General features: G+C 29.7%; 2 protein-coding genes and 2 long non-coding RNA genes across 4 annotated transcripts in view; all 4 read left to right on the top strand.

Moving 5' to 3' along the window:
* LOC109328375 (alpha-galactosidase-like) overlaps positions 1 to 16,250 on the top strand; it is a 19,788-nt gene extending 3,538 nt beyond the window's left edge. Inside the window, exons 2-12 of the mRNA XM_019561818.1 lie at positions 2,577 to 2,663; positions 2,969 to 3,107; positions 3,208 to 3,459; positions 5,166 to 5,340; positions 5,432 to 5,493; positions 5,569 to 5,732; positions 5,845 to 5,942; positions 6,138 to 6,196; positions 15,264 to 15,401; positions 15,644 to 15,710; positions 16,039 to 16,250. Of these exons, the coding sequence (XP_019417363.1) occupies positions 2,577 to 2,663; positions 2,969 to 3,107; positions 3,208 to 3,459; positions 5,166 to 5,340; positions 5,432 to 5,493; positions 5,569 to 5,732; positions 5,845 to 5,942; positions 6,138 to 6,196; positions 15,264 to 15,401; positions 15,644 to 15,710; positions 16,039 to 16,250 (1,453 nt within the window). The remainder of the gene's footprint in view (positions 1 to 2,576; positions 2,664 to 2,968; positions 3,108 to 3,207; positions 3,460 to 5,165; positions 5,341 to 5,431; positions 5,494 to 5,568; positions 5,733 to 5,844; positions 5,943 to 6,137; positions 6,197 to 15,263; positions 15,402 to 15,643; positions 15,711 to 16,038) is intronic.
* Positions 6,826 to 7,535, top strand: LOC109340738. Its single transcript, XR_002106833.1, has 2 exons — positions 6,826 to 6,899; positions 7,230 to 7,535. It is a non-coding gene; the product is annotated as an uncharacterized LOC109340738 (long non-coding RNA).
* Positions 20,349 to 21,004, top strand: LOC109340733. The gene is made up of 3 exons (XR_002106831.1): positions 20,349 to 20,435; positions 20,730 to 20,868; positions 20,968 to 21,004. It is a non-coding gene; the product is annotated as an uncharacterized LOC109340733 (long non-coding RNA).
* LOC109328368 (alpha-galactosidase mel1-like) lies at positions 21,556 to 26,103 on the top strand. Its single transcript, XM_019561806.1, has 10 exons — positions 21,556 to 21,618; positions 21,941 to 22,079; positions 22,179 to 22,430; positions 24,493 to 24,667; positions 24,758 to 24,819; positions 24,895 to 25,058; positions 25,175 to 25,272; positions 25,508 to 25,566; positions 25,658 to 25,795; positions 26,005 to 26,103. Exons 1-10 carry the CDS (start codon positions 21,563 to 21,565, stop codon positions 26,101 to 26,103), a joined length of 1,242 nt encoding a protein of 413 aa, XP_019417351.1. The 5' UTR covers positions 21,556 to 21,562.

Genomic DNA, 26,343 nt, shown 5'->3' with positions numbered 1-26,343 from the left:
AAACAAATAAATTTGGAGTTTTAACATTTAACACCAATGAGTCAAAGTTGTCTCATATGAATATTATACTTTTCTACTAAATCCTATCTTTAGACAGTACTCCAAGATTACACGAATGTCACGTTAGGAACCAAAGTGTGTAATCTAAGTATGTCTTGGAAGTATGTGCCTTGAAGGGTTAAAGAATGGTTGGAAAGGTGGGTCACCTTGTAATGAATTTTTATGTTTTTAAGTTTTTTTTTTAAAAAAAAATGTGTATAAACCGGCCGTTTAGTAAAATACCGTCCGGTTCACCTGTTTTGACCGGTTTTTGAATACATGGCCGGTTCAACACCTGTACCGTACCGGTTAGGGACCCGGTTCACCAGTTTTCCAGTTGAACTGGCCGGTATGATACGATTTTAATAACTCTGGTATTTATCATTGGGAGATGGGGAAATTTAACACTTTTTTCATCAATGATTCTCAAGGCAAAGAAGGAAAAATATATTTAGTAAATGAAGGAGATTTATGCAATATTAGTGGCACGCAAAATCAATTGATTTGACCATACAAATAGAATTTTTTTGACTTAGTAACAATGATGTTATTATGATAAATGTTAGTAGTCTTTCCTTTATATTGTGTTTGCTTTGCTATTGGTTTTATATTCTTATTCTTTTTACTATTTTAAACAACATGACTGTGAGTTTATTTTTTATATTGTCTTTATTATTTACTATATTAAGTGTATAAATTATTGTAGTCATATGAATACAAAGTATTCAAATGTAGATTATAATTAAACTTTATCACTCCAAATGTTTATAACATGGAGAAATGAAAATTCGGTATTAAACCCTAGGAATGTGGGTTGATAGGCACGGAGTCACCCAAACCATAAACTTCACTTACAAAATAATTGTGAATCACTCAATTATTTTAATGTTTAATTTAAAAAATTAATAATTACATAAATTGAATAAATTCAGTTATAATATTTAACATAACTTACTATATATTTAATATTTATAGCATGTAGACTACATATTATAAATAATAGGAAAGCGAGTTGACAAACACTATATTTGATATAATAACAACAAATATAAAAAATAATGCAGGGATGATAATAAACATGGAAAATAGTTTATATCAGCTCATGAACTTAACGAGTAGAACTGTATCTAACTCAAGTTCAATTCGTTTATTTAATGAGATCAATTTCCAATTTAAATTCGATTCATTTGATTCATAAACTAAGTTTATCAAACTAAATAATGAATCGAGTTTCAAACGAATCCTGAATTGTTTCGGTTCAATGCCAACGCTAGTTTTAGGTGAGTGCATTACACAAGTTTGTTAGTTTTTATCATTTAAATTCTAATATTTTAAAATTTAGTACAATTGACATATTGATAATAAATAATAAATTTTATTTTAAGCAAATGCAATATTATTTTTACATAGAAATCATTTTTTAATTTTAAAAGTTATTTTTGCAGGAAAAATAATTTAAATTTAAGTAATAAGAATATAAAAAATTACCTTTATCGTCAAATTTTATATTAATTGCTGATTATCAACTTGTGTTACAATTTTTGTTTCTAAAGAAGAGATCACATAGCTATCCTCTCAAACTGGATGCACATATGCTAAATCGGGACATTATTTTTTTTTATAATAGTCCAGATTTTAACTATTTTTCAATAAAATAATATAAAAATCATTAAATACTATTTCCTCACAATATTTGAGTATTAGAGGATATCAACCCGGTTAAAATGTAGAACATTGAAAACCAATTAATGATGATCTCATTCTTTAAAGTAACCATCTTAATTAGACACGATACTATAGAATATAATATACTTTTTTGTATACATACTATATAATATATTCAAGAGTTTCCATATTTCAACTTTTTTGGTACTGTTCTTCTTATTAATATTTATTCTCCCCTTTACATTCTCATTTATAACTGTGTGCATATAAACATTTCTTATTAATATATTTCTTTTATAAGTCTATTTAAGATTTTTGTTACTGCTATCGTGGATTCATTGTTTCCTTCTTAACTACTTAAATAATTATAATTATTATTTAAAGTAAGATCGTGGATATTTATTCTAACCTTAAAAAACGTGAATAAATACTAGTGCTCCTTGCTGTGGTAGTAACAGATCATCACTTTACTGGTTTCTCGTGGAGAATAATCCAAAAGAAGCAAAGGTATTTAGTTTTGTCATACTTTCAAAGTTATCTAGAGCATAATGCAACTCTCTTGTGATAAGAAATGTAAAAGTATAAAATATCTCATGGTATAATAAGTAGATAATTTATTTTCATGTTATTTATAAACATTTGTCTTATTTAATTATTTTTTGTAAAAATATTCCTAAAACTACACAAAACAATACATATATCATATTCTTTCGGTGTAAGGAGATGTTCTATTACTATTACATAAGGAATTGAATAGGGATAAGGAAAGACCATGATATACTTATGAAGTTTGTTTGGCCCTCATAATAATAAAGCAAGATTATGTTCTTCTACTTATAAATACTTGCATGTTCTTTTATTCTAATACACAGTTCATGTTTAAAGGTTGGAACAGACTTAGCAGCAACCATGAAGTTCCTCTCTTTGATCTCTCTTTGCTTCCTTCTTTGTGTTCATAGGTATTCAACTATTTCATTTATACATATATATCCTTGATCCATATATTGTCTTGCTTTATTTTCAATATCATTTACTTTTTCTAGTTTGTGAGTTTTATTTATAGCTGCAAGTTTTCTTGAAAACACTGCATAAATTATATAATTATGTTAAATATATAGTTAGATGAAAATACATTAATGTCATGAGAAAAGTTAGTTTTCTCCATATATCTTCTATTAATTAATAAGACAGTTTAATTTGCTTAGATCAATATATAATATTGAAAGAGATAATGAGTTTTTTACTCCCTGATTGTTTATTTCAGTGTGTCTTCTCAAAATGCTATCACTCCTCCAAGAGGTTGGAATTCATATGATTCCTTTAGTTGGATAATTTCTGAAGATGAATACTTAGATAATGCTCAAACAATGTCTGATCTGCTCCTTTCAGAATATGGATATGAGGTGTAGTACTCCTTAATCATAAACTACAAATCATTTGAATATATATGTTAATTTAACATATAGATAATATAAATTAACCCTATCTTTCGAAACTATATAGTATGCTGTGGTGGATTACCTTTGGTATAGGAATTTAAAGGGTGATAGTAATTCTCGTGGCACTGATAACATTGATGAATGGGGGAGAATGCACCCTGATCCAGAAAGGTGGCCATCATCAAATGGATGGAAAGGGTTTAAGAATGTTGCTGATAAAGTTCATGAAATGGGTTTAAAGTTTGGTATTCATCTTATGGCTGGAATCAGTACTCAAGCATATGATAGCAATACACCTATACTAGACACAGCAACGGTATAGCTTCTTCTTTGATTATTATGTAGCTAATTTCCAATTTCATCCATAGTAGGAAACAAAATATGCATATTTATGGAAAACTTTATAGATTTGGACGGTATAGTTTGGCCAAGAAATATCCCTTTGGTGTAATTTTTTCGGATTTTAAAGGAAATATGCAACTTTAATTACCATGGGTCAAAGATTTCAGACATTTTTTGGGATATATGTTAATAACTTAAAATGAACCTTTCCGATAAAATCTTAAAATGTTATATCAAAAGAGTAATTTTGAGGTCAAATTACACGAAATGTGTAAAGATTCTGCACATTTATGTTATGAAGGAGACATAGTACTTATCAATAAATTATTTATATAAATAAGTTATAATATATTATACATTATACTTACAGTATATATATATATTGTAAATTAGCTTTTAATTTATTTATACCCTTACTAATAATTTATATTTTCCACATTCATCTTATTTCTGTTATTATTCTAAAATAAATTTCAGATTATCATTAATTATAAATTTTAGTAAATTTATTGGGTTTAAAAATGTTGGCTCATACATGTGAAAATTTAGTATATATAAAATAAAAATATTCTCAGATAAATTAAAAGGTTAAGTGTTTGATTCCTTAACATATGGTGAAAAAATACTATTGGTTATATAAAAAAAATTTACATTACATACCTTTTATAAAAAAAATTCATACCTATGCATTTCAAAACTATATAAAAATTCAAAAGGGGCAATATAAGTTTTTTTAGTTAACTATATCAAGTTCTTTTTATTGTTTTTTAAATGAAATAAAATGTAAAATCATTGTTTTGGTACGGAATTTTATAAATCCTCATAAAAATTCTCCTAAAGATTAACTTAGAAGCAATAAATATCACTTTCTGGTCTAATAATTTTAGCATAATTTGTTAAGTAGATGTCATTATTCTTTATTATGCAAGTAGGCAAACCCCTATTTTTCTCATTTGTGCAATTGATATTCCCTGTTGGGAGGCATATGATCTCGATGAATAATCACATAGCACCTAACCATTATAAACTTTAGTTACCAGCATGTTATATTGTTATTAGTCATAATGGTAGAACCTGCATTAGGGTTTGGCCGAATAAGAACTCATTTTGACTCAGTTCGATAATAATTAGTTCGGTTCAAAACTTGACTCAATTTTAAAACAAATTATATTTTCATTTCGAATTAGGATCAATTAAAGTTCTTCAAACTATTTGATTCATATCATTTGCTCAAAATGGTTTGATTTATCATAAGTTCGTTCAGTTCTTAATTCAACTTATTAGCTCGATTGGTTAAGTTCCCACATTAAATAAAAATTATTTATTTAATATATATAAAATTATAAATAATATATATATATATATATATATAAAATAATTATATATATTGAGTTGGTTTATGAACCCAATGAGTCGAATTAAGTACGAATAGTTTATTTAAGAAGTTTAATGTTTAACAAAAAGTATAATTTGTTTTGTTTATGAACTAAGTTTATAAAGTTAAATAACAAGTCGAGTTTGGAACAGATGTCCAATTGGTAAAGTTGATTATGTGTATGAAGTAACTCCTACTTTTTCTCTCTTTCTTCATTTCACCTTATCATTTTTATTTTATATTCTTCTACTCTGTGATCATCAAATTTTGTTGAACTTTGATCATTCTTTCCTGCAACTGGTTAGGGAAAAACTTATGAAGAATCTGGTAAAACGTGGCATGCAAAAGACATAGGAATCCCGGATAGGGCTTGTAAATGGATGAGTAATGGTTTCATGGCCTTAAATGTCACATCAGGAGCTGGAAAAGCCTTTTTGAGATCTCTGTATGAGTTGTATATTTCATGGGGACTTGATTTCGGTACTATCATAATATTATATATACATATATTATATCCTAGATTCAACATCCAACATCATATTCTTATATGATTTTTTTGCACACCTTATAGTCAAACTTGATTGTGTGTTTGGTGAGGACTTGGATTTCGAAGAAATAACTTATGTATCACAGGTACAATGCAATCTCTTCTTAGTTTTTATCTTTGTCATTTTAAAGGAGGAAATTTACCATTTCATTTGGGTGTAGATTCTGAAGGACCTTAAGCCCTCCATAGTATTTTCTTTGTCTCCTGGAGTAAAAGCAACACCAAACATGGCTAAGGTTATCAATGGTCTAGTTAACATGTACCGTGTAACAGGAGATGACTGGGATCAATGGTCAGAAGTTGTAACTCATTTTGATGTAGCAAGGTGATTAATTAGATTGTTCTACATTTGACTCTACAACATGTATCAACCCAACTTGTGTTATTATGCCTGTAAATTATACATATACATATGATTCATTTACTTTTTCTTGTAGGGATTATGCTGCAGCTACTTTGATAGGAGCACAAGGTCTAAATGGAAACTCATGGCCTGATTTGGATATGCTACCATTTGGATGGTTAACTGATCCAGGTTATAATAATGGAATACTATTTCTTCTTTAATTAAACTTTGGTTTTTCTATACATTTTCACATAACTGTCCTATATGAATCATTAGGAAATGAAGATATATGAATCACTAAAAAGAAGTGTTTTCACTTTCATCCCATGTCATACATAATTTGATGACTTTTTTGATGACAAATCCTCTTCTTTTTCTCATTAGCTGCCAAACAAGGTCCACACAGGTTGACTAATCTTAATCTAGAAGAGCAACAAAGTCAGGTATGCACAACCACACTGTTGGGTTTATTCAAGTGTGAAGTCTCATATTGGATATGCGAGAATGAGTGAAAGAGTTTATAAGTAGGAAAGACTCATGGAACTAATGCCTTAAAGTTTTGGTTCAAGATGTGGTGTCTCACTTGTGACTCTTCACTCTTCTCATACCCATGTAACAATGGAACTCCCTCGTGGTTGGAGGCTCCCCGATCACAGTCTGGTCCAACACACGCAAGTGAATCTCATTACTAATTTGTCACACATATATCAATATATTCTGAGTGATTTTATTCTTATTTCACAGATGACTTTGTGGTGTATGGCAAAATCCCCCATTATGTATGGAGGGGATCTTCGAAACCTTGATTCCTGGACAACAAATGTAGTTATCATAAATCCTACATTGCTGTTTATAAACTCTAACAGCACAGACAATGCAGAGGTATGTGAACCATTTCTCTTATTCTTTGTTAGAATATTGTATATTCAATTAATCATCCAAGGAAGCAAAGTTATGATCTTATTCAAAAGTTTATTTAGAACTGGTCATTCTTGACATTGTTGTTATATTTTGTTAGCAATAATCTGGTTTCTTTTAAGTCTTAGATTGGTATAATAACTTTTCTGTTGTTTACATAGTTTTCTTCTGCTAATGGAGTTCGAGCTTGGGCAGCAACTGGAAATAATGGTGGTCAGTCACCACAGGGTATGATACAAACTCAGAATAGTTAACCATTTCCCTTTTTTTCTTTTTTGGTATTAGAAATGTTCATTATAGTAAATATAGTAGAGAGTTAATCTTGGCACAAGAATAACATTGTTAACTTGTAATATGGAGGTCCAATATGTCAGCTATGGTTTTCTGTAAAATTCATAAGTGGAGTTGTATAAGGAATATAAAAAGTTATTGAGAGAATGTAACAACTTTCATTTCATTGAAGTGAGGATGCACTAAAGTAACATGGCATGATTAATTAACCATGATTTCTTATAGCAGTGTTCTCTAAGTCTATTGTCCTGTTGATTTTGCTTTCAGGGCAGGATATCTACATTGCTTTTTTCAATCTAAATGATAAGGCCACAACCATATCTTGGAAGTTTGACGACTTGGCTAAGGCGCTTCCGGGTAAAAATCTGGTGAGAGGTCTCGAAGGAAGGGAAGTATGGAGTTTGAATCGCTTAGTATTAAGTGATGTGTTATCGGCGGAAGTGGCAGCGCATGGATGCGCACTATTTGTCTTCGATTATTGAATGACACACTCAAATCTATATAATTTGTGTAATTGTTCATATGTTGTTTCTTCTTTTGATTTGGAGCAATGATAGTATATGGTTGTTATATGCATCAGCACACTAACAAACTTCACAACTAATAAACTGCTAACTAATTGTACAACCTGTGAATTAAACTAACTTGGCCAACAAAGGATTGTGACTATTGTTGATAAGTTACTGCTGAATCTAGGGACTAATACTCCTTCTCAAGATAGGAAATAAATGTTGAGAATTCTCATCTTGGTCAATAATAAGCATTTGAGTAAATAAAAATGCTTTCACTATGGAATTTAATTTCCAAAAAGAGTGTGCTAGTAAACTAGATGCACATTATATCATTGAGTGAGGGAGGTTTCATAGGGGATCAATTAAGTTTGAAAATAAAATAATGAACAAATGGAAAGAGATAAGTAAGTGGAAGAGATGAAACACCTACCAACATCACCAGTATGAAGAGTAAGTTTAAGTGGATATATCCCTCCTCTTTTTTTAATGCACGAATGAATGTCTAAGTCAATCAATGATTCTTTTATTTCTGAATGCATGAATGAAGGAAAAATTACGAGGACTACACTATCCCAGCTTTAGTGTAGGTTTTGAATTAATTACGGGTTTGGGGTAGATTTTAGTGGATCTCGTGGACTAGATCCACGAGTTTGGCAAAGTCGTGGACCAGAGCCACGATTTCACTGGAAAGTCGTGGACCACATCCACGATTTCCCTACAACGTGTCAGGTCTCTGTAAGTCGTGGACCACATACACGACTTTCATGACAATGTCGTGGATGGGGTCCACGAGTTCCATGCAATGTCGTGGACCAAGTACACGACTTACAAGTCGTGTATTGGATCCACGATTTCAAAGTTCTATATATTTCCCCCCAGCCCCGTGTGTAAAACCACACTGAAGGAAGAACTGTATGAAAAATTGTAGCCTGGAATTGAAGAACTCTGCATATTTAAGGTAACTTCAAAAGCTTTAAATTTTTTTATATCTTTTATTTTATATATAATTTTATGTGTTACCTTTGTTTAAATGTAAATATGTTTGTTTATATTTTTTTTTTTTACTCTTATATGTAGATGGCAATTATTAGAGATATTGTTAGTGATTTTAGTGATGAGGAGGACATCGAGCTTGATGATGACGAGCATGATGATGTTCAGATTACCACACATGAAGCAGTTAGCGTAACATATCATAATCCTTCATCTTTTTTCATTAACATTGATCATCAATCTGGACAAGATTTTCCATATAGAAATACTCACATAAGTACTGATATAGATAATGACCTATTTGTTGGTATGCAATTTGAATCAAAGGAGGCAACAATAAATGCGGTAAAACATTTTCATATTAGAAATTCTGTTGATTACGTTGTGGATGAGTCTAGGCCAGATAGATATGTTGTAAAATGTAAATATTATGGTGTTGGGTGTGAATGGAAACTTCGAGCATAAAAAAGTTTGAAGCGTGATATTTGGGAGATTAGAAAAATTAGTGGAAGTCACACTTGTGTATCCACTAATATTTCACAAGATCACACGAAGTTGAACTCATCTTTCATCGCAAACTGCATTGTGCAACTAGTATCAGAAGATCCTGGTATACCAATCAAAGCATTAGTGAAGGAAGTGGTAACTCGTTTTGGTTATACGGTCACATATAGGAGGGCTTGGACTGCTAAACAAATGGCAATGGCCCAAATTTATGGTGATTGGGAGGGATCATACAAGGAGTTACCTCGTTGGTTGAATGTTGTTCAATATTATGCACCAGGTACAATTGTGAGATATTCAACATCTAACCATGACGAACATAATACTTTAATTCTTGATAGGGTTTTTTGGGCTTTCAAGCCGTGCATTGAAGGATTCGGTTTTTGCAAATCAATCCTTCAAGTTGATGGGACGTTTTTGACTGGAAAATATACTGGAACTTTGTTAATAGCTTCCCAAGATGGTAATAGACGTATATTTCCAGTAGCATTTGCCATTGTAGAAGGAGAGACCAAAGAAGCTTGAGAATGATTTTTCTACAATATTCGGACATATGTTACCCGACAACCAAATATTTGCATAATATCAGATAAGGGTACAGGTTTATTGGGTGCATTACGTACTGAGCTCCCACAATGGTGTGACGGTCAATTTGTATATTGCTTCGCCATGTTGCTAGCAATTTCAACAAGGAGTTCCGAGACAATGATTTGAAAGAAAAAGTCATTGAAATGGGTAAGTCTTGAAATGGATGTCATTTATGTCAAACTGTTTGTATATTGGATTTTTGTGAATATTTATCTACTTTTTGTAGGCTATGAATTGATGCGGCTACGATTTGAGAGAATGCTTGTTGTATTGCATCAAAAAAACTCTAAGGCGGCAGCGTGGTTAGATAAAATCCCAAAAGAAAAATGGACGCAATCATATGATGAGGGGAGACGGTACGACTATATGACGACGACACTCAGACTCATGCTCCTCAGCAACAACAACAACATCCCTTTGGGTTTGAAGCTTACGGAGCAATGAGTGACTACTCATTTTCTCAATTAGCATCATCTTCGCAATTTCAAGGAATGCCATCAATGTTTGGCACTACTTCAAATACTCCATTCTCGACATTCAACTATATTATCAGCCGACAATGCCTTCACAAACAAACGATGACGATGAAGATGATGACGATAGTGAAGACGAAGATGAGGAGCAGCCACAACTGGTTAGAGGTGGAAGACAAAATCAATCGCAACAACAACAACAACTAAGAGTCACCTCGAAGGAGAAAGGCACCTGGATGTGGAACATCATCTCATAGACGTCATTAGGATTTTTTTCCCGCTAATTAAATGTTTTTGAAATTGAAACTACAATTTATGAAATTTTCTTCTTTTTCCAATTCCATTTTTGTTATTACATTAATCTTAAATTACAAATTATTCCAATTCCAAATTTGTTATTAAATTAATCATTTAACATATTCAATTACCATACTAAAATAATTATTTAACTAAAATTACCATATTCAAATACATTATTTTTATAAATTAATAAAAAAAATAACAACTAAAACGTTTCGTAAATGGGTGCAATTCGAAATAACCCATGCAATCTCGTGTATCGGGTACACGACACTGGAAGTCGTGTACCCTATGCAGTGAAATCGTGGCTCAGGTCCACGACTTTGCTAAACTCATGGATACCATCCACGAGTTTCATAAAAATACCTCAAACCCATAATTAATTTAAAAGCTACACTAAAGATTGGATAGTGTTGTCAAACTACACTATCCCCGTAATTTTTCCATGAATGAATGCATAATTGAATGAATGGATTTTCATTTTTGAATGTATGAATGGATAACTAAATGCTTTGGCGAATTCTTTCTTTTCAAATGCATGAATGTATGAGTAATATATTTATTTTAAAAATATATGTATGAATTGATATTTTGAATGATAATTTTTTTTAGTTAACATATACATGAATGGAATGATTGGATACATGTGTGCATGTGTCCCTTTTTAGGATAACTTAATCATCATTATGATTAATATGTATTTATTTTGAATTATCCCTTTAGGATTATCTTGTGTTATTCTAGTATTTTTCTCTTGCATTTTCCTATCTCTTTTTACCTAAAAGTTGAACCTCATAAACTTATTTACAAATAATATGTCAATTTTAAATTTCCAATTGATAAAATTGTTATCTCAAATTTCATAAAAGATAACCACCAATAAATTTCCTATCTCTAATTCAAAAAATGATTATTCACTTAGATTTTAATTATTTATTATTTTTTAAGAGATAAATACAATAATTGTGGTTATATGATTTAGCTTATTTATTTAAAAATATACCAATAATATTCATTTTCTGATCTAAATTTATTCTTATTTTTATTTCATTTTATAAAAATTGGGTTCTTTTTATCATTTTTGGCTCTTTTATTTTAAGTTGGATAAAATTTGGTGTTTACCACCGTACATCCTCTTGTCTTAGGACATGTTAGTAATTTCAGTTGGTTTTAAACAAAGTAATGTCGTTAGTAAACATTACAAATAACAAATACATTGTTTCATTTGTTTTCATGTGAAAATGTCACATGAATGATATCACAAACTTTAAATTTTATTTGTATAATAAATGATATAAGTAAGGTATTAATCTATTTCAAAGGTTGATATTTATTTCTTTCAATAAGTGTCATTAGACCTCACTAAATTTAATTGATATTTGTTTTTTTTTATATTTTGGAAAAAAATCAATTGATTCAGTTTTTAACCTAACATAACTATAAAGAGATCGTGGAAATGATACAAAATTGAAATTGTGGACTGCATCACTTGATGCAATTGCAATACTGTGATTATAGTGATCGTTGTAATCACATCACATTAAATCACACTCATAATAATTAGATGATATCAATTTCAAAAATATTTTATTAATTACAAAATAATTTACACTATAATGATCACAATCGCACTAATCATGGTATACATATCAAATTTCTTTGGCACTCATAATAAAGCAAGATTATGTTCTGATCTTCTACTTATAAATACTTGCATGTTCTTCCATTCTGATACACATTTCATGTTTAACGGTTGGAACAGGCTTAGCAGCAACAATGAAGTTTCTCTCTGTGATCTCTCTTTGCTTCTTTCTCTGTCTTTGTGTTCATAGGTATTCAACTATTTCATTCATACATATATATCCTTCCATATAATGTCTTGCTTTATTTTCAATATCATTTAGTTTGTTCTTGTACGTGAGTTTTATTTATAGGTTCATGTTTTCTTGAAGGCACGAACACTGCATAAATTATATATTTCTGTTAAGTAGTTATATTAAAATACATTAATTTCATCACAGAAGTTAGTTTTCTATTCTCTTAATAAAATGTTTTTTTTTTGTACAACCTTAATAAGATGGTTTTTGTTTAGATCAATATCTATATATTTGCAAGAAATAATGGTTTTTTTTACTCCCTGACTATTTATTTCAGCGTGTTATCTGAAAATGCTATCACTCCTCCAAGAGGTTGGAATTCATATGATGCCTTTAGCTGGATAATTTCTGAAGATGAATATTTACAGAATGCTAAAATAATTTCAGACAAGCTCCTTTGGGAATATGGATATGAGGTGTAGTACTCTTTAATCATAAATTACAATTCATTTGAATATATGTTAATATAATGTATAGATAATATAAATTAACCCTACCTTTTGAAACTATATATATAGTATGCAGTGGTGGATTACCTTTGGTATAGGGATTTAAGTGGTGGTAGTAATTCTCGTGGCAGTGATACCATTGATGAATGGGGAAGGTTGCACCCTGATGCAAAGAGGTGGCCATCATCAAATGGATGGAAAGGGTTTAAGAATGTTGCTGATAAAGTTCATGAAATGGGTTTAAAGTTTGGGATTCATCTTATGGCTGGAATCAGTACACAAGCATATGATAGCAATACACCTATACTAGATACAAAAACGGTATTGCTTCTTCTTCTTGTCATATTCAAATTACAATTTTTTTATTATAATGTAGCTAATTTCCAATTTAAATTTCATCCTCTATAAATTTCAAACTAAATTAAACGTAAATAGAAAACAAAGATATACATATTTATCAATTTTGTATAGTTTGACCACAAAATTAACCTTTTTGTATAACCTTTTTAATCTTACTAGAAATGTGTATTTTTACCTAAATGGTGGGTAAAACCCGTTTTCCATTGGAAATCATGCCTTGCACAATTTTCTTTCACTGTTTTTTTATTGCCCAAAAAGACAATTGACTTATTTTATTTTCGGATCTTTCACTTTTAGTAATTATTTATTGCCTTTTGTTTTCACTCAAAATTCAAATTGATAATATTCTCTCATTGGAAAATATGAAAAAACGAACACTAATAATGCATTTACCCACGTGATAATGGTGATATATATTATACCCTGGTCGATAAGATAATACATCTTGGAGATACTTAGCTTGAATGAGTGAGGCCGGTGCATATATAATAGCATATAATCATTACACATATCCAAAACAAAAGAAGACGTAGATCACTCCCTTGTGTGAATTTTTGAAATTAGTGACCACCTCTTGAGTGTATAAACTAATAAGGTGTTCTTTTAGTGGTATTTCACATTGGAGTATCTTATCAACCCTAGTCTCTAGTTGTGAAAGTGAGTCCAAAACAATAATATTCATTTAATTTTGTACTAGATCCCCAAAGTTTTTTAGTGATATAAGGTTCCATTAAATCAAACTCTTGACTTTGGTGATCTAGTGGAACCTTATACCACTAAAAGAACACCTTATTGATTTATGGAATATTTTGTTGAGTAGATACTGGTTACTCCCAATTATCTAAGCACACAAACCCCCCTCATTTCTCATTTGTACTATTGATATCCCATGTTCGCAACCTATAATCTCAATCAATAATAACATAAACCAAAATCATTCTATACTACTATTACCTATATGTTATATGTAGCATTTAGTGACAATTGTAGGCTGTAGACATGCAATAACTCCTATTTTTTTTTCCTTTTTCTCCTCTATCACTTCACAAGACATAATAAACTCCATATGAACAAAAGGAAGAAATATTTCCAATCCTCCTTATCATTTTTATTTTATATTCTTCTACTCTGTGATCATCAAATTTTGTTGAACTTTGATCATTCTTTCCTACAACTGGTTAGGGAAAAGCTTATGAAGAATCTGGTAAAACGTGGCATGCAAAAGACATAGGAATCCCAGAAAGGGCTTGTAAATGGATGGATAATGGTTTCATGGCTTTAAATGTCACATCAGGAGCTGGAAAAGCCTTTTTGAGATCTCTCTATGAGTTGTATATTTCATGGGGACTTGATTTCGGTACTATCATAATATTATATATACATATATTATATCCTAGATTCAACATCCAACATCATATTCTTATATGGAATTTTTGCATTCCTTGTAGTCAAACTTGATTGTGTGTTTGGCGAGGACTTGGATTTCGAAGAAATAAGTTATGTATCACAGGTATAATGCAATCTCTTCTTAGTTTTTATCTTCGTCATTTTAAAGGAGGAAATTTACCATTTCATTTGGGTATAGACTTTGAAGGAGATAAAACCCTCCATAGTATTTTCTTTGTCTCCTGGAGTAAAAGCAACACCAAACATGGCTAAGGTTATCAATGGACTAGTTAACACATATCGCATAGCAGGAGATGACTGGGATAAATGGTCAGATGTAGCATCTCATTTTGATGTAGCAAGGTAACTATTTAGATTGTATTAGATGCATTTGACTTTAAGACATGTAGCAAGCCAACTTGTGCAACTATACCTCTAAATTATATATATATATGATTCGTTGATTTTATATTGTAGGGACTTTGGTGCAGCTAAGTTGATAGGAGCACAAGGTCTAAATGGAAAATCATGGCCTGATTTGGATATGCTACCATTTGGATGGCTAACTGATCCAGGTTAAGATAATGAATTTGTGTAACTAAGGCTTGGGCTAACCCTGGTATAAGAATCATTAGGAAAATAAGATATACGTGATTTGTATGAAGAATATATAGATGACAAATCTTCTATTTTTTCCCTCTCAATAGCTGACAATGAAGGTCCACACAGATTGACTAATCTAAATCTAGAAGAGCAACAATCTCAGGTATATATGCATAACCACACAAGTGAATCACATTACTACTTTGTCACACACATATATCAATATATTCTGAGTGATTCTATTCTTATTTCACAGATGACCTTGTGGTGTATGGCAAAATCCCCCATTATGTATGGAGGGGATCTTCGAAACCTTGATTCCTGGACAAAAGATGGTGTTATCATAAATCCTACATTGTTGTTTATAAACTCTAACAGCACAGGCAATAGAGAGGCATGTGAACCATCTCTCTTATTATTTAATTTGTTTCTTAGTTTCTTTCTTGTTGTTCCTCTCCATGGTTTAATATAATTATTTGTGCCTTGGCACTGTTGCTTAAAAAAAAATATATTCAATTAATCATCCAAGGAAGCAAAATTATGATCTTATTCAAAAGTTTATTTAGAATTGGTCATTCTTGACATTGTTGTTATTTTTCGTTAGTGATAATGTGGTTTTTTCTGTTTTTTACACAGTTTGCTTCTACTGATGGAGCACGAGCTTGGGTAGCAACTGGAAATAACGGTGGTCAGTCACCACAGGGTATGATACAAACACAGAATTGTTTACCATTTCCTTTTTTTTCTTTTTCGGTATTAGAAATGTTCATTATAGTAAATATAGTAGAGAGTTAATCTTAACATAAGAGTAACATTGTTAATTAAAATTCTGAAGTGATGCTAGGGAATATAAAAAGTTAGCCATAAATATGTAACAACTTTATTCTATTCTTATATTCAAATAACTTAGACTTAGAAAATTTGTGAATGAGAAAGTGGGGATGCACTAAAACAACATGGCATGAATATTTAAACATGATTTCTTATACTAGGGTTCTCTAACTCTATTGTACTGTTGATTTTGGTTTCAGGGCAGGATATCTACATTGCTTTTTTCAATCTAAGTGATGGGGGCGCAACCATATCTGTAAAGGTAGATAACTTGGCTAAGGTGCTTCCAGGTAAAAAGTTGAGAGGTCTCCAAGGAAGGGAAGTATGGAGTTTAAAGAGCGTAACATTAGGTGATGTGTTATCAGCACACGTGGCACCCCATGGGTGCGCATTATTTGTCTTCGATTATTGAATTTCACTCAAATATGTATTATATTTGGATAATTATTCACACTATTGAGTTGTTGCTATATTTTTCTTGAGGTTAGAATTTAGAAAACTATGTTTATTTTCCAATTTAGCATATGTGGCATTTGAATAAAAGTTTTAAGTTCAAAAATCAATTACAAATCAGAAAAATATTAGCACTTTGTCACTCATGTTAAAATAGTACCGTTGCTAGAAGCATGGAAATTTATACTTTAATTTATTTTTATTAAATTTTTTTGTGTTTGACGAGAGTATATTTCAATACCCTATATGTAATAGGAAAGCCAACACTATACTTTATTTAATGATTGAAAGATAAAAAAACAATATTTAATTGTAGTTCTGTGATCTTCACCTCAAGAGTGAAGTAACACTTCCCATGTCTATTCGCATCTCAACTAAATTAGAGAGAAGGCACACTAGCTTTTGAACGTATTGCTTCTTCCCATCTTTAAATTTTTATTATTGTTTACCTACCGCTTCAACAGATTGAAGTGATAACTTAATGTCTACTCCGCATCTCAATTTAAAGTCACGAGTTTTAAAAAATATATTTTGTATTTATCATTATCCATCTATTTGCTTCAAGAGAATAAAATAACAACTCTAATATTTACTACACATATGAGCTTAAAGGGAAATGAGATATGATAAAAAATATTAACTATTTATTATTTATTATTATATGTTTATCTATTTTGAGAGTGAAGTAGCAACTATATTTCCATGTCCTTACCATTAACAAATACATGATTTCTTATGTTTTCATGTGAAAATGTTAGATGAATGAGAAAGGTAATCATGAAAATTATAAAATAAATATCACAAAATTTAACTTTTTTTTTTTATCAAAGGAGATTTATTACTTTATGAATAAATAATTAATTTCTTTCAAATATTTGTTCTTATCTCCTTTCATCAAGTATTATTCTTAACCGTCAAACTTTTGACTAATATAATTCATAAGATCTAATAGAGTTTTATATCATTATACTAGTATTTTTTAGTTCATAAATATTAATTGGTTATTTCTTATAAAAAAAAATTAGATATTTGAAAAAAAAAATCAATTAATATTTAAGGTTATTCCGCTTTTAACATAACAATTATTAAAAGGTTAGCACAGAAAGATACAAAAATTATTGAAATTGATAATGAGAAACGGATTTCCCTCAAAAGATGGTAGATTTATTTTACAGAAAAATAATGTTGATTCTTAACTAACTACAACTAATTCTACGAGTAGTAAATTTTAATCTTTTAAAATAATTTTTAAATGTGTATGTGATAAGATGTGAGTTGGAAATCTAAATTATCAAAACTAAATAGACATTTTAATCCTTATAGATGTTTGTGTCTATTCTTTTGATTCCCGAATCAGTAAAGATCAAATTAGTATTAGAAGATTATGAATATGGATCAAAATAATTAATGTTATAAAAATGCTAAAATAACCAATTTAATCTTATTTTAATATATTTTTTTGGTATCATTTTGCGTTTTTAATTTTTTATGCATCAAATTGGTACACAAAATAATTATGAAATACTAAAATAGGTGGCTACTCAATTATTAATAACGATAGAAGAGGAAATTATAAAATTACACCTGACAACTACTTTATTAATATATAAGATAAGAAATAAGAAATACTAGTATTTTGATAAGAGTCAACCCATTTTTGTCCTTCAATAAGAAAGTGGGAAATATGACATTTATTAGTATTGATAAACACACACGTAATGTACCGATGAACGTTGGTTCAAGTGGTACATGCTTGATTCCCCTTAAGCAAAGATTCAGGTTCGAGTCTTGTGAATGAAAAAAATGTTCGTTGGAAGAGTTAACTCCACATACTTGTGGATGTTCCCGGCTCGAAAAGGATTACCTCCCGTGCGAGGATATATATGGGAAACCAAAAAAAACTTAAACCTAATTTTAGAGAGAAAAGACTATGGTGTAAAATAAAATATAATTTCTAAGTTAAACTATATTATGGCCAGACGCAATTATGTCATATAACTACTAAATTTCTTTATTATAATCGTAAAAAAAATATAAATAGATTAACAGTAAGATAAGAAGATAGATTATTATCATTAGATTTTATTTATACCAGACATAGCGTCCGTCGAGTATAAGAATACAATTTTCTAAGTACTTTGATAAACATGTTGCTCTCAAGCTTATTGAGAGAGGTTAAAAGAAGCATGTGTGTAGTCACATATGTATCATCTTCTCAACCTTTCATTTCTTGTCCTAATCTTCTATCTCGATCTACACATACTTTGTAATTTATTTCTTCAGTGCCAGCTTTTCTTCCATATTTGGATAAATAAAAGTAAAATAATATTTATAAAAATAATAAAATAATATTAAAAATCAAATAATATAAATTTTAATATTTATAAAATACTTTTAATTACATAATTAAAAATATCAATGTGAGAATTTAATAAGTATCTAAATTTTTGCTCTTGTTGAGAAGCAATTACTATCATTCCTCTCTGTCATTTCTCAAAGGGAAAATGCAACTAATGAGCATAATTAGTAAAATTAATTATCAATAAAAATAAATGTTATTAATTAATTTGTTAAAATAATCTTTTTTTAATATAAAAAATGTTAAAAAAATTGATTTGAGAATTTAATAGTTAATTTATGACTCATGTCATATCTTATGGACTCTAGTTTGAGAAGCACATGTTGCCATTAATACTATCTCTACCATTTCTCCAAGGAGGAAAATAGTTCATGATCAATGTTATATCTTTAATATTAATCACTTTTCAATTTTTTAAAATAAAATTTTTACTAAAAAAATATCATTAAATGTTTTTAATTAGATTGAGAAGTAGAAGATCGTTCATAATTAATATAGTATATTTCGTTCATATTTAAGTTGGTAAGTGTTTGTGGTCATTAGTATTATCTATGTCATCTCTTTAGTTAATTAAGGGAAGTCTATGATATGTTTCTTATATTTCTGCCTCAATTAATAAAAGTAAAGTCAACTTATTAATCAATTTTCAACTCGGGATTAAGTAGTTTTGATTTCTCTATTGCACATAGAAATACGTAAGAGTGAGATAAACTCTGGTCAAACAAAAAATAAAAAATACATTGTTTTACCTTTAATTATTAAATAATCAAATACAATGATAGGGTAATTAGTTGTGAGAGTACCATTTTATAAGCGGTCGACAAGACATTAATATATGAGTTAATTACACTCACACTCTTTCAGTTTTAGTGAAATTATATAAATCACTCCTCACTTTTTTACACATACATAAATTTCCTATAATTTTTATACTTTCATTACACTGACCACCCCTGTATGAGAAATAAGTGTAATCTTTTAAACAAAAAATGTGATAAATGCAATTAAGTTAAACAAAACATGGTATATTGTGAGGAAAAATCCAAATAATATACAAATTAATGTATCTTTATTATTTTTTGTTACAAAATACATCAACAATTCTAAAGAGATATTGTTTAAATTGCTCTTATACTATAACGTAATGAACCAAAAATAATAAAGAGGTATCGACTCATATATTATTTGGATTTGTTTCCACAATATTTCATGTTTTGTTTAACTTAATTGCATTTATCACATTTTTTGTTAAAAAAATTACACTTATTTCTCATATAGGGGTGGTTAGTGTAATGAAAGTATAAAAAATGAGAGGTTTATGTCGGTGTAGAAAAGTGAGGAGTGGTTTGTATAATTTCACTAAAACTCAGGGGTATCAGTGTAATTTACTCTTAATATATTCATCAATCCCTAATTGACCCATGCAATAAGAATTTTGATTTGATGACCATATTTTATAAATTAGGCATAAAATATACTTTTTTTAATCTTTTGACCACAGTAAAATTTTATTGACCGGAAATTAATTGGTTTAGAAAAAATCTCTTTGCTCTCTCATCTTAATTGATGTAATCGAAAATTGGGTCACGATAATTATGACATACATATGAATTTTTTTTTGCCCTCATAATATAGTGAGATTGTGTTCTTCTACTTATAAATACTTTCATGTTCTTCCATTCTACTTCACAGATCATCTTTAATAGTTGGAACAGACTTAGCAGCAGCCATGAAGTTCCCCTCTGTCATATCTTTTTGCTTCCTTCTCTGTCTTTATGTTCAAAGGTATTCAACAATTTAATCCATGCATACCCTTGATTCGGATATTGTCTTGCTTTTATTTTCAATATCATTTAGTTTTGCTTGTTTGTGATTTTAATTATTTATAGCTGCATGTTTTCTTGACATAAATTATATATTTTTGTTAAATAGTTTGATTAAAGTACATTAACTTCATGACAAAAGTTAGTTTTCTATGTATGTCTTCCCTTAATAACATGGTTTAATTTGTTTAGATCAATATCTATATATATATGAAAGAAATAATGAATTTTTTTACTCCCTGACCGTTTATTTCAGTGTGTTATCTGAAAATGCTATCACTCCTCCAAGAGGTTGGAATTCATATGATTCCTTTAGCTGGATAATTTCTGAAGATGAATATTTACAGAATGCTAAAATAATTTCAGACCAGCTCCTTTCGCAATATGGATATGAGGTATAGTACTTCTTAATCATAAATTACTTCATTTGAATATATGTTAATATAATATATAGTACCATAAATTAACTCTATCTTTTGAAACTATATATATAGTATGCTGTGGTGGACTACCTTTGGTATAGGGATTTAAAGGGTAATTGTTTTCATGTGAAAATGTCACATGAATGATATCACAAACTTTAAATTTTATTTGTATAATAAATGATATAAGTAAGGTATTAATCTATTTCAAAGGTTGATATTTATTTCTTTCAATAAGTGTCATTAGACCTCACTAAATTTAATTGATATTTGTTTTTTTTTATATTTTGGAAAAAAATCAATTGATTCAGTTTTTAACCTAACATAACTATAAAGAGATCGTGGAAATGATACAAAATTGAAATTGTGGACTGCATCACTTGATGCAATTGCAATACTGTGATTATAGTGATCGTTGTAATCACATCACATTAAATCACACTCATAATAATTAGATGATATCAATTTCAAAAATATTTTATTAATTACAAAATAATTTACACTATAATGATCACAATCGCACTAATCATGGTATACATATCAAATTTCTTTGGCACTCATAATAAAGCAAGATTATGTTCTGATCTTCTACTTATAAATACTTGCATGTTCTTCCATTCTGATACACATTTCATGTTTAACGGTTGGAACAGGCTTAGCAGCAACAATGAAGTTTCTCTCTGTGATCTCTCTTTGCTTCTTTCTCTGTCTTTGTGTTCATAGGTATTCAACTATTTCATTCATACATATATATCCTTCCATATAATGTCTTGCTTTATTTTCAATATCATTTAGTTTGTTCTTGTACGTGAGTTTTATTTATAGGTTCATGTTTTCTTGAAGGCACGAACACTGCATAAATTATATATTTCTGTTAAGTAGTTATATTAAAATACATTAATTTCATCACAGAAGTTAGTTTTCTATTCTCTTAATAAAATGTTTTTTTTTTGTACAACCTTAATAAGATGGTTTTTGTTTAGATCAATATCTATATATTTGCAAGAAATAATGGTTTTTTTTACTCCCTGACTATTTATTTCAGCGTGTTATCTGAAAATGCTATCACTCCTCCAAGAGGTTGGAATTCATATGATTCCTTTAGCTGGATAATTTCTGAAGATGAATATTTACAGAATGCTAAAATAATTTCAGACCAGCTCCTTTCGCAATATGGATATGAGGTATAGTACTTCTTAATCATAAATTACTTCATTTGAATATATGTTAATATAATATATAGTACCATAAATTAACTCTATCTTTTGAAACTATATATATAGTATGCTGTGGTGGACTACCTTTGGTATAGGGATTTAAAGGGTAATAGTAATTCTCGTGGCAGTGATACCATTGATGAATGGGGAAGGTTGCACCCTGATGCAAAGAGGTGGCCATCATCAAATGGATGGAAAGGGTTTAAGAATGTTGCTGATAAAGTTCATGAAATGGGTTTAAAGTTTGGGATTCATCTTATGGCTGGAATCAGCACACAAGCATATGATGCTAACACACCTATACTAGATACAAAAACGGTATTGCTTCTTCTTGCCATGTTCAAATTATTATTTTTATTATAAGCACCATGTTTACATGCACTCAGTTTTCTATTGTTCTATTGTTCTATTGTTTGGAATGTAATTGTGTATTTAAATCATTGAATAACTTGGAATTAGTTTTGTAAGCAGAGAGTGTATAATTGAGGTATAATCATTCAAATAAGTTTATCATGAAATGAAATCTTTATCAAATGTATTCTTATTTTTTTTAGTAATGATTGCACAAAATATCTAATGATTTTACTTTGATGTGACGAAATTGAGAAAAAAATCATATTTTTAGAGTGTTGTTATTGAATATTGAAATCATAAGAACACACTTAATAGACAAATATTATTACAAAATATTTTTTTGTTCCATATGTAAATAAAAAATGTTGTGGTTACAAAAATATTGAAGTGTTGTTATTGAATAATATGGAACATGTAAGGGGGATAGGGGCAATAAATTTTTTGTTTTTTTTTGTGTTTAGAAAATGGAAAATTGCAAAGGCAAAATAGAGAATTATAAATTGCTCAATATAGATAATTCAACATATTTTGGCTGTATAATAAGTATAGGTATATAAATGTAGCAAATTCTAATTTAAAATTCATTTGCTATAAATTTCAAGTGAGACTCCTCTATGATAACGAAGAGGAAAGTTGTGTGGAAAAATAAAGAAAATACAAATTAAATGACACTTATATTTTTGTTAGTTATATTAAGATTTGAAAAAAAATCATCTCTATTCCTTAAAATGAGTCTCAATCATAAATTTCAAACTACATTAACTGTAAGTAGGAAACAAAGATATGCATATTTATGGATTTTGTATAGTTTGACCACAAAATTAACCTTTTTGTATAACCTTTTCAATCTTACTAGAAATGTGTATTTTTACCTAAATTGTGGGTCATACCCGTTCTCCCATTAGAAATCATGCCTGAGATGCACAATTTTCTTTCACTATTTTTTATTTTCGAAATCATTATGACATGTAGAACTTAGTGTGACTATTTTTCTATGATTCTTTTGGATATCATGATAGTTTACCACGATTTTCTCATCTTTCACTTTTACTAATTTTTTATTGCCCAAAAATACATTCCACTACATTTTACTTTGGGATCTTTCACTTTTATTAATTCTTTGTTGCCTTTTGTTTTCACTCAAAATTCAATTTGATAATTCCTCTCATTGGAAAATATGAAAACCGAGCACTGCTAATGCTTTTATCCAAGTGATATATACTATACCTTGATCCATAAGATAATACATTTTGGAAATACTTGAATGAGTGAGACCGGTGCTTATATAATAGCGTATATTCATTACACATATCCAAAACAAGAAGACGTAGACCACTCCCTTGTGTGAATTTTTGAAATTAATGACCACCTCTTGAGTGTAAAACAAAAATATATAAGTTGGTATTTCACATTGGATATTTCATCAACCCTTATCACTAGTTGTGAAAGTGAGTACAAAATTAAATGAATATTATTGTTATGACATAATTTCTTTAAGAAAGAATTAAAAATGTACTAGAGAAGTGTGCATATCAAAGCAAGATTTCTACTAGGAAAGAGAACTCATAAGTAGAACTAATCCATTTCGAAGTTTGTGATTGCTTTTTCCAACAAGTGTCGTTCTTAGTAATCAAACTCTCGACTTTGAGATCCAATAGGGTCTTACAGTAACAATTACTCCTAATTATCTAAGCAGAAAAAACCCCTCATTTCTCATTTGTACTATTGATATCCCATGTTCGCAACCTATAATCTCAACCAATAATAACATAACCCCAAATCATTCTATACTACTATTACCTGTATGTTATATGTAGCATTTAGAGACAATTGTAGGCTGTAGACATGCAATAACTCCTATTTTTTTCCTTTTTCTCCTCTATCACTTCACAAGACATAATAAACTCCATATGAACAAAAGGAAGAAATATGTTCACTCCCCCTTATCATTTTTATGTTATATTATTCTAGAGTGTAATCATCAAATTTTGTTGAACTGTGATTATTCTTTCTTGAAACTTGGTAGGGAAAAGCTTATGAGGAATCTGGTAAAGTGTGGCATGCAAAAGACATAGGAATTCCAGAAAGGGCTTGTAAATGGATGGATAATGGTTTCATGGCTTTAAATGTCACTTCAGGAGCTGGAAAAGCTTTTTTGAGATCTCTGTATGAGTTGTATATTTCATGGGGACTTGATTTCGGTACTGTCATAATATTATATATACGTATATTATATCTTAGATTGAACATCCAACATCATATTCTTATATGGATTTTTGCATTCCTTGTAGTCAAACTTGATTGTGTGTTCGGCGAGGACTTGGATTTCGAAGAAATAAGTTATGTATCACAGGTAAAATTTAATTTCTTCTTAGTTTTTACTTTTGTCATTTTAAAGGAGGAAACTTACAATTTCATTTGGATGTAGACTTTGAAGGAGATTAAGCCATCCATAGTATTTTCTTTGTCTCCTGGAGTAAAAGCAACACCAAACATGGCTAAGGTTATCAATGGACTAGTTAACACATATCGTGTAACAGGAGATGACTGGGATAAATGGTCAGACGTAGCATCTCATTTTGATGTAGCAAGGTGACTATTTAGATTGTACTAGATGCATTTGACTTTAAGACATGTATCAAGCCAACTTGTGCAACTATACCTCTAAATTATGCATATATATATGATTCGTTGAATTTATATTGTAGGGATTTTGGTGCAGCTAAGTTGATAGGAGCACAAGGTCTAAATGGAAAATCATGGCCTGATTTGGATATGCTACCATTTGGATGGTTAACTGATCCAGGTTAAGATAGTAAATTATGTTTAACTCATGCATGGTAGGTTGCAAGCACTAGGCTTGTAAGGCTTGGGCTAACCCTGGTATATGAATCAATAGGAAAATAAGATATATGAATCACTGAAAGAAGTGTTTTATCTTCACTTTCATCCCATGTCATGCATAATTGTGATGAGTTTTTGTATTTGAGATTTGTAAGAAGAATATATAGATGACAAATCATCTCCCTTTTCCTCAATAGCTGTCAATCAAGGTCCACACAGGTTGACTAATCTAAATCTAGAAGAGCGACAAACTCAGGTATGCACAAGCACACAAGTGAATCACATTACTAATTTGTCACACACATATATCAATATATATTCTGAGTGATTCTATTCTTATTTCACAGATGACTTTGTGGTGTATGGCAAAATCCCCCATTATGTATGGAGGGGATCTTCGAAACCTTGATTCCTGGAAGAAAGATGGTCTTATCATAAACCCTACATTGCTGTTTATAAACGCTAACAGCAAAGACAATGCAGAGGCATGTGAACCATTTCTCTTATTGTTTGTTAGAGTATTGTATATTCAATTAATCATCCAAGGAAGCAAAATTATGATCTTATTCCAAAGTTTATTTAGAACTGGTCATTCTTGACATTGTTGTTATTTTTTTCTTAGTAATAATAATGTGGGGTTTTTAAGTCTTAGATTGGTATATATCATAACTTTTCTGTTGTTTAATTTACACAGTTTTCTTCTATCACAACATTAAACGATGTCAATAATATTGAAGAAGAAGAAAAAGAAGAAAACGAAGATATGGAAAATGTCAAAGGTGAAAATCTGTAGGAGATAGAGTTATTCAATAGCATTTGCTTGTTTTCTTGATCTGCTTCTTTTTCTTCCGTTGCTTAATAATGCAAATTAAACATTCATTCATGTAGCTGAAGTTTCTACTAGTGGAATTCGAGCTTGGGTAGCAACTGGAAATAACGGTGGTCAATCACCACAGGGTATGATACCAACACTGAATACTTAACCATTTCTTTTTTTCATTTTTCGTATTAGAAATGTTTATTATAGTAAATA

This window comes from Lupinus angustifolius, chromosome LG02, assembly GCF_001865875.1.
Source record: "Lupinus angustifolius cultivar Tanjil chromosome LG02, LupAngTanjil_v1.0, whole genome shotgun sequence".
Lineage (NCBI taxonomy): Eukaryota > Viridiplantae > Streptophyta > Magnoliopsida > Fabales > Fabaceae > Lupinus > Lupinus angustifolius.
The sequence above is the reverse complement of the archived record's forward strand: the minus strand, read 5'-3'. Positions and strand labels throughout refer to the sequence as shown.

Coding starts and splice junctions, on each gene's coding strand:
- LOC109328368 (XM_019561806.1), top strand. CDS start 21,563: ATGAAGTTTCTCTCTGTGATCTCTCTTTGCTTCTTTCTCTGTCTTTGT. Junction 21,619..21,940: donor CTCTGTCTTTGTGTTCATAG/GTATTCAACTAT, acceptor TATTTATTTCAG/CGTGTTATCTGAAAATGCTA. Junction 25,567..25,657: donor TAGAAGAGCGACAAACTCAG/GTATGCACAAGC, acceptor CTTATTTCACAG/ATGACTTTGTGGTGTATGGC.